Below are 9562 nucleotides of genomic sequence, written 5' to 3' on the forward strand. Positions count from 1 at the left end.
AGTAGGTAGGTCAAACATTACAACGAGACTCCCCATGGGTCAAGTATCAGCCTTTTTAACTTCAAGTTCACAAGGTCAAAGGTCAAGGTCACGAGAGCCAATGTGCTCTAACTCTTTAACTGTTTGACGTAGGAAGGTCAAAGTTCACAGCATGGCACAGGACTGGTACTGATCCTGACTGAAGGCATTTTGGGACTTTTGCTGAAAACGCCACCTAGTGGACGGTGCAGGAAAGGCGCGAGAGCGTAGACGGCGGTCACCAGAGCTCCCGCGGTCGCAAGGCCGGAGCGGCGCTGAGCTGCGAGGGCCGCCAACGCTGCTTGCAGCTTTAATTTAATTTGGAATTTATTAAATTTCATCCATTGCTATTCTGTCTTTGAATTTAAGCATATTGACTTCAAATTTAGACCAATGCTTGTTGACAAGATGATGCACAAAAGTTTTTCAACAGTTTTTCAAAAATCTGAACACCACTGATTTGTGGGGTCACTCAAAGCTTTGTTCTAGGTCCTCTGCTTTTTAACCTTTACATGCTGCTTTTGGGATCCATTTTTAGAAAATATAACATTCCCTTCTACTCTTTTGCTGATGATATCCAGGTTTATTTGCCCATTAAGCCAGACAGGGTCAATCCATTACAACCACTTTTGAGTTACTTGAATGAAATTAAAATTTGGTTGAAAGTGAACTTCCTGAACTGCTGTGCTATCAGAAATTTGGATGTTATGTTTGATAGTGCTTTTAAAATCAGAAAAACTGATAAAGTTTTTTTTAAAACTAAGACTGAAGGTGTAGTCATATCTTCTGACCAAAGACCTTAAAAAAGTAATTCATGCTTTTATTACCTCTCGGATGGATTATTGTAACGCTTTGTATGTTGGTTTAGACAACTCATCTCTGCATCGCTTAAAAATTGTCCAGAATGCCACAACTCATCTTTTAACAGGTACTACAAAACACAAACACATATCTCTGGTTCTGGCTTCTCTCCACTGGCTTCCTGTTTGATTTGAAATTGATTTTAAGATTTTTTGCTTGCTTTTGAAGTTGTAAAAGGTCTGGCCCCATCATACCTATGTGATCTGCTTAATATACACATTCCAGTAAGACCACTTCAGTTAACCAACCACATTCTCTTAGATGTCCCTAGATCTAGACTAAAATTCAGAGGTGATTGGGCTTTTGTAGGTTCTGCTCCAAACCTACTGAATGGTTTACCTTTTCATATTCAGACCACTGAGACTGTTCAGTCTTTTAAATACATGCTTAACACACATCTTTGATCCTTGGCATTGGATTCTACCACAGTTTGAGTTGCTATATAGCTGATAAATTTATGATGTATTTTTGTATTTCATTTAGGTTGATCTATTTTGTTTATATATTGAATTGTAAAGCACTTTTGTCAACTTTGTTTTTCAGTATGTTCTATAAATAAATTGACATACCAAGAACACAGCTCCTGCTTTGGTTATACAGGGACCAGATAGCTGTCAAAAGCAACCCAGGCTCCCCATACTCCTGCAGCACCAGAAAAAATGCTTTGGGGAACACGGTCATAAGCCTTCTCCAGATCTACAAACACATGTAAACTTGAGAGTCAAACTCTCATGACCCCCTTAGCAACTCCACAAGGGTGAAGATCTGGTCCACTGTTCCACAACTGGGACAAACGCCACACTGCTCCTCCTGGATCAAAGGTTTGACAATTGGTTGGAACCTCCTTTCTAACACACAAGAGTAAACTTTCCTGGGGAGGCTAAAAAGTGTGATCCCCCGATATTTGGAACCCACTCTCCACTCCCCCGTTTTTAAAAATGGGAACTACCACACTGATCTGCCACTCCACAGGGGTTGTCCCATTCCTCCATGCAACATTGAAGAGATGTGTCAACTATGACAGCCCCACAACGTTCAGAGCCTTCAGCAACTCAGGGTGAATCTCATCCACCCCTGGCACCCTGCCAGGGCAGCTTTATGACTACCTCAATGACCTCTGCCATGGTAATGGACTTGTCTTCCCCCGAGTGCTCAGACTTTGCCTCCTCAAAGGGGGACATGGTGGTCCTTGAAGTGCTCCTTCCATCATTCAACAATATCCCCAGTCCGGGCCAGCAGTTCCCCTCTCAGACCAAGCATGACCTGGGATGTGGCCCACTTTCTCTTTCTGAGTTGCCAAACGGTTTGCCAGAACCACCTTGAGGCCAACTCAAAGTCTATCTCTATGGCCTCTTCCAATTCCTCCCTGCAAGAGTTTTTGAAATCCCAACTGCAGAAGCCACCCTGGCCACCCTGTACGTGTCAGCTGCTTCAGGAGTACTCTGGGACAGCCAAGCCCTACAGGCTTCTTTCTTCAGCTTGATAACTTCCATCACTGCTGGTGTCCACCAGTGGGTCCTCCAGTTGCTGCTGTGACAGGCACCAATGACCTTCAGGCCACAGCTTCTGAGGCCCTGAACATGGCCTATTCAGATTTCATGTCCCTGACCTCCCCCAGGAGAAGTAAAAAATCTCCCCCATAGGTGTAAGTTGAAGATCTCACAGACAGGGGGCTCCACCAAACATTCCCAGTTCACCTTCACTGCTTGTTTGGGTTTACCAAGTCTGTCCAGCAACCTCCCCTGCCATCGGATCCAACTCACCAGCCACGGGCTTGGGAGTATCCCCACACCCGATGCCTCTCTCCCTGGACAACTCCAGACTAGAAAAGAGTCCAGCCCTTCTCCAGGAGTTGGATTCCAGAGCCCAACTGACCTGTTATCAATTAACCTAATTAGTTGCAAATGCTCGAGCTGCTTCATTTTTGTACCACTTACTTTTACAGCTTTCAGACTTCAACATATCATATTAAAGACCTGTTATTGTTGTATCTGTTATAGTTATACTTTTATTTCTGTATCTGTAAATGCTTCCTCTTAGAGGAAAGTTTGTTCATGCTTAAATGGTCTAAGTCAGAAGTATTACACATTAAAGACCTGTTATTTTTATATCAACCCTACTCTGTTCTAGTCATACCAATCTTACTATTAGCTAAAATTACCTGACTGATGTTTTTATTTCTGTATTTAATTCTGTACCTGATTATTGTGTCTGTGTTGTAAAGCACTTTGAATCGCCTTGTTGGTGAAAAGTGCTATATAAATAAATTTCACTTCACTTTATCTTGTTCCATTTTTTTGTCATGGGTTGCTGCCATCAAATTCAAAATTATTTATTTTTTTCAAAAAAATTTAACATTTCTTAGTTTAAACATTTGACATGTTTACTAAGTCCCATTATGAATATATTGAATGGGTTTCTGGGGTTCTGCTTTTATTCACACAACGTACAAACATTGTTGGAGTTGGGGTTGTAAAAAAGTCTTTAGGCAGACCTTCCTGAATTTTAACTGAAGACATCTGGACTCTAGAATTTCTTGTTGGAATTGTCTTGTCTGGAATTTTTTGCTCTAATCCAGTTCAGTACTACATAGGTCAGATTTTTTGTGTGAAAAATAAGATTTAGTGATGTCTGTTCACAGTTTGAAGCTAGGTCATGCTGACCATGAAGTGATATGGTCTTTCAGCTCAGATGAGACTGCTGGTGGCCTTGTTGTTTTTTATGCTGAACTTTGTTTAAAAGGCATTCTTTTACAATTTTAGGTTACCGTATTTTCTGCATTATAGGGCGCACTGGATTATAAGGCGCACTGTCAATAAATGGTCCATTTTCAAACTTTTGTCATATATAAGGCTCACAGGGCTATAAGGCGCATTAAGCGAAACAAAACAGCCCTGTCTTTTCAGAGAATACTGCACCGACGTAAAGACCCCCACATACTCGGGTGTACTTCACTCCGCAGAGGTCCACGCATACTCGAGGCGGACTCGAAGCAGACACCCGCCGGACACGCCCGCGCAAAGATCAATTTTTATGACCGCATATGCATACTCGGTGTCACACAATAAACTGCACGGCAAGAAACGGTGTTCACATCGGACTGTTTTGTGTGCGACACCAACCGCTCTCAGGTGAGAATCGCTGCCAGCTCGCAGTGTGATTGCTGCTCTCTGTGCAGCACTGGCAGGTGTGCAGTGGCTGCCCTGGTGGTGAAGAAACAGGGCTAAAGGCACCGTCTTTCCTTTTGTTTTTTAAAGCTTGTCGGGATTTGGGTTTTTGGTTTTCAGTTAGTTGCCTTATGTTTCAGTTGGTGTTTATTATTTATTTTATTCTGTTATCTTGTAGTTTGGTTTGTGTTCCTTCTGCCTTTGTCTCGTGTGTCTATGTATGTTTTCATCTTCATCTCCCCCAGCTTTGTCATCTGGTTACCTGTCACGTCAGCCTTTTGTTTTGTTTATTCCTTAGTTTAAAAATTAGTTTCTTTTTAATATGAGTCTGTGTTCTGGGTTCGTCTCCGTCATCCCACATCATGACAAAGCTAAGAGGAAAGCGATCTCTTCCTCGTCTGGTGACACCATGACTGAAGGTTGTCACGGGAGAATTGCAGACAATCTGTACGCTCGAGTATGAAGTCTCAACCGTCTGCAGACAGTCCATGTGGAGTCCACACGGCTCACGGAGTACACACAGCACACCTGAGTATGTGGAGGCCTAATGCTGCAAGCGGTGTGGCTTTGTAGTTTACCAAAGTCATACTAAAACATTACGACTTCTTACATATATAAGGCGTACTGGATTGTAAGGCGCACTGTTGTTGCAATTGAAGGCTTTTAAGTGCGCATTATAGACTGGAAAATACGGTAAACATATTGTCTCACCACTAGAATTTTCTGCTTAACATTTCTTATGAAATACATTTATTAAAAAAAAACAAAAACCAACAAGCTGGGTTCTTTGCCTCTGATATTTTTGCCACATATTTCGTTTTAGATAAATGTAACATACACCTACTTCAGCTCATTTTTCTACAGTCTACCTTAGACAATATATAGTGATGCATTTTGTATTCATAAAACCAGAGATTGGCCTCTCGGTGCACAAAAGAAATACTGGTCAACACCACATTCACACATCAAAAAAGGAAGTGCATGTGCCTTTCTTTTTTAAATCGGGATTAATAACTAAGTCATCTGTTAACATGACCCCTGATGATTAACAACAAAAGACGCAACAAAAGTAAAATTTGTAGCACTTTGTGATTTGCATATTTGCATCAAATGTATTTATTAAGTGATCATCATCAGTGTGACCACCTCAGTATAAACAAGACCTTTGGCTGTTTGCTACTCTGGAGCATAAAGGTATGTGGGTGGCTGTGGCTCAGTGGTTAGCAAAGTGGTTCTCCAATGAGAGAGTTGGAGGTTTGATTTCTAGCAGCAGTCACATGTCAGAGTGTCCCTAGGTAAGACACTGAACCCCTTACTACTTCGATGTGTGCCCCATCTATATATGAATTTCATCTAAAAGCACTGATTAGACTCTATAAAATGATTTATTCAGCACAGCTTTGTAGAGATGTAGTAGAGTGCTGTATGGATTAATAATTGAGGACACAGATTGTGTTGTAAAGCACTTTGAGTGGCCTGATTGGCTAGAAAGGCGCTATATAAGCCCATTTACCTTTTAACACAATGCCAAGGTGGAAAGACATCAGCAGATCCCTTAGTGAAGCAACTGCTGTTAGCCATCAGTGAAAATGTGGGGACACTTGTTGAGAAGGTAGAGTGGAGGTTTTCCAAAGTGGCAAAACTTTGACTCTGGAACAAAAACAAACCTGGTAACATCTCGGCAGAGCCAGGGCGGCACTTGGCATCTCTGAAGGTCGGAGGTTGATGATGCGGAGGTCAGATCCCTGGTTCAGAAAATGGAGCTGAAGAGCAACCAGCTTAGCAGTCTTGACACAACGAGTTGCCTGACGCACACATGAGTCCTGGGAGTCACACACATAAACACACACTGAGAATGTTTCCTGCATCCCTAAAGTAAGCAAACAGAAAAACGTTGGTACCTTGGAGAAGCTCTCTGCAGCATCTTTCAGTAAAGCCAACACCTTGGCCAAGGAAGTTTTCAGATCAGGAGTGACAACTGTTAAAGAAAGCCAAAATTAGAAAAACAAAAACTGGAATCAGAGCAGATTATTAACTGCAGTAGTTTTTGATGTGAACAATCTTCTGACTCACCCCACACTCTAGACTCGATCATCTTCAGCTGTGTCCTGGCTGCCATCTCATGGTTCTCTCCGATCTCCCTTCTCATACTGAAACACAATGCCACCATGTTGTGCTTCTCACTATCTGCAGGGAGGCAGCGCTTAATGTAATCCAGCAGAGCAGTCTTCAGACTGGAGCTCTGCAGTAGGAGGGAAGGAAGAATTTGGTTGTTCTGCAGTCAATAAGAAGGTTTAAATAGTCTGCCATATTTAAACTGATATGCTGAGAAAACGATAAAGTCACTTAAAGACAAAATCAAAAGGGGAAAAATATACAGTATATCAGTGCAAAGACAGCTGTGTTTGAAATTCGACCTACAAGCACTATGGTTTCACATGTTAAAGCTTCATTTTGGCTAAAAACAGAACTTGCACAAAGACACTGTTTGATGACACGTGCTATGCTGCTAAGGAAAAAGATGTTGTTACATTTAGGTCGTTAATGATCAAAAATAGTTACTGGAGCTAAATATAGCTTAGCGAAGTTAAAGCTTCTTCTTCCTGGTGACATTCACTGGCAACATTACATTCTGTCGTTGTCAACTCTTGGGAAAGGGGCTGAAGCCCTCTGGTAGACAAAATAAGCTACCACATCCACATTTTAAACTGATCACAGAAAATCAGAACCAATGTACAAATCGATCAAAATAAAGTTACAAACAAGGTCAAGCCACATGTATTTTAAGGTATGGAACTATAAGGTTGAAACAACATCAATATTACTTCTGGTAGAAAGTGGCAAAAACTGATAGACAACTCATGAAGTTCACAACCATGTGCGCAGACACATGACAAATCACAGCCAGTTAATCCATCAGTAGTACTACGCACATAAACAATTATTCACAATCTTTTCACAATTAAACATTTTATAATGATCTCTATAGAACTTTAACATTTAGCAACCATTTTGTCATTTATTTAATTTAAAAGTACACAATTTGTAAATAAATGAGTGATTTACCTTTTTTAAACCTTTTTCTTCTTTCAATGACTCTCATCACAAAACCTAACAAAATTTTTAAAGTTGAAACTTTAACAGTGATTTGTACATGATACTAATACAAAAGGTTAAAAACAAAAACAACTGGACTTCTATTCTGTAGCTGAAGATGTTTCGCTTCTCATCCGAGAAGTGAAAGAGAGGAGCTTTCTCATTTGAGAAAGTGGGGTTACCTATGTACACCCTATCAGTCAACAGCATCCACTGCTCTAGGCCCAGTTTTGAACTCAAGATCCCTGTCCCATACCCACAGATACTCACTCACCTTTTAGAACCCCTATACCCTCCAGGTACTGCACCCTAGCCTCCTGGTCCATGCTGCCAAAACATTTTGCCTCCTCACATCAGACCAATGAAATCACAGAACAGGTCTCTGTGGACCAATGTAACTGTTCAAATTAAATTAAACACACTCACATAATTTTTTCAGATCAGTCATTTTGCACTTTATACTACACCATCATGGAAAACACACAAAAAAACGCATATGATGCAGCTTTCAAGTTAAAAGCAATCGATCTGGCTGTTGAAGAATGAGACAGAGCTGCTGTCTGTCAGTGGATCCTGACAACCTCGACCAGTGGCAAAAAATCCACTATCACCAGTGGGTTTCGAAAGGCTGGACTCACATCTGAGGATTTGCAATTGACCCACAACAAGCAACATAATGGAGCTTGAAAGTATTAAACAAAAGCTAAAAATGGGAGAACTTACTCTACAACACCAGCACAGTGCAAAATCTGAGGTCTGAAACTGATTTAAACTGTTAGTTGATGACAAAAAGGCAAGTTTTGGTTTTGTGGGGTGCAGCAAATGTGGTGGTCTTCTCTGCTATGACAGCAAAAAAGGCTGGCACCTCAACACTGAACAGTCATATGAAGGCATGTCAAACTGCTAAAAAAGATGAAAGTCAAAGCTCAATGACCTCATTTGTGAATGTGCAGAAAGTGCCGCTGCGATTCAAGCAAGCCATCACGGAAAAGTGTGTCCAGTTTTGCTGTAAAGACTTAAGGCCTTTTTATGTGGTAAGTGGAGAAGGTTTTCGAGGACTGCCTGAAGAGTTAATAAATGTTGGTGCCACTTACGGCTGTGTCTCAGCAGAGTCAGTCCAGCCACACTGCAACACAATTTCTAAGATGTGCACAGAAATGGCTGAGGAAAAAAAAGAGATGTCTTAATACAAATGCTCAAAGAGGCCATTGCAACTGGAGATGTTGGCATTGGCACAGATTTGTGGACTGATGACTACAGGAAAACAAGTTAAACGGCAGTCATCTGTCACTTCGTCGGAAGTGACTTTAAACTAGTAAGAAAACCTCCAACGACAGCCGTGTTTATAGCAGAGGACGTGAAAACATGCAAAAACATAAACAAAATATTGTGCCTACTTGTTAAAAAAATTTGGCCTGGACCCCACGTCCCTCAGTAAAATAGCATGAGTGACAGACCAGGGAAGCAATATTGTTAAAGCCTTGGAGCCATACAGGAGGATTAACTGCCTTGACCATCTCATAAACACAGTCCTACGCCATGGGCTGAACCCTGACGCATTTGCCAAAAACGCCCTAGGAATAGGTGAGACCATAGCGGCAGCCAAAGTTTTAGTGCGATACATAAAACAATCTGGTTTAGCTGCACAGCTATCAAAGACTGTACTCCAGATGGGCGAGACAAGATTCAGCACTGTGTACCTTACACACATCAGCAGGTTTCATCATTTTAAGTTTGTTAAAATTAGGCCATAGGAAAAGTGCAACTGTGTAAGTCGTGGAAAATGATTTTGTGCTCCAGTACTTCTGTGTGTCTTTGGCGCACACATGCCTGCTGTGGGGAGGATTGGCAGTGTTGCTTCAGTTTCTCATACCAGAGGCAAACAAGATTGATAGTGGGATATTTGTCACCCTCCAGTCCTCTCTGTGCATGGTAAAATAGTACAAGAATTTGACTAAAAAACCCAACATGTCAGGGGAGACGTTGTCCAAATGCACCTGCTCCCCACAAGCCTCTATCTTCTAACACAGCTCATTATAGATGACTTGCACTGACTTTAGTGTCAGGTGCACGCTCAGGTCCGCACCCTGTTCTCATCTGCGGAGGAAGAAGTTAAAGCAACTGAAGCTACAACATCAAAAGCAAGCCGAAGCAAGCAGTGCTCGTTCACACCACCATCATCCAAACCAGGGGTGGAAATTAGTGGCTGGACAAATTTTTTTTACCAGCCACTCAAATATTTTACCAGCCACTATTTTTTGTTGTGACAAAAACTTATTTCATATGATGATGATGATCGACGCAGGTGGAAGCAGTTGTGGTGCCCTACAAGCTGACTACTCTTGAAAAACAGAAAATAAAATAGCTTCTCATCACAACACCTAATTGGTGTTAGACTGCATGTAATCTGTAGTGGATCG

At 41.5% G+C, this 9562-nt stretch overlaps 1 protein-coding gene across 1 annotated transcript in view; it reads right to left on the reverse strand.

Moving 5' to 3' along the window:
* Positions 1-9562, reverse strand: part of spg11 (SPG11 vesicle trafficking associated, spatacsin) — a 112292-nt gene that overhangs the window by 20473 nt on the left and 82257 nt on the right. The window contains exons 36-38 of the mRNA XM_017438613.3: positions 6120-6288; positions 5948-6024; positions 5714-5869 (exon numbers count right to left, since the gene is read on the reverse strand). Coding sequence (XP_017294102.1) covers positions 5714-5869; positions 5948-6024; positions 6120-6288 — 402 coding nt within the window. The remainder of the gene's footprint in view (positions 1-5713; positions 5870-5947; positions 6025-6119; positions 6289-9562) is intronic.

The sequence above is a fragment of the Kryptolebias marmoratus genome, linkage group LG17 (assembly GCF_001649575.2).
Source record: "Kryptolebias marmoratus isolate JLee-2015 linkage group LG17, ASM164957v2, whole genome shotgun sequence".
Taxonomy (NCBI): Eukaryota; Metazoa; Chordata; class Actinopteri; order Cyprinodontiformes; family Rivulidae; genus Kryptolebias; species Kryptolebias marmoratus.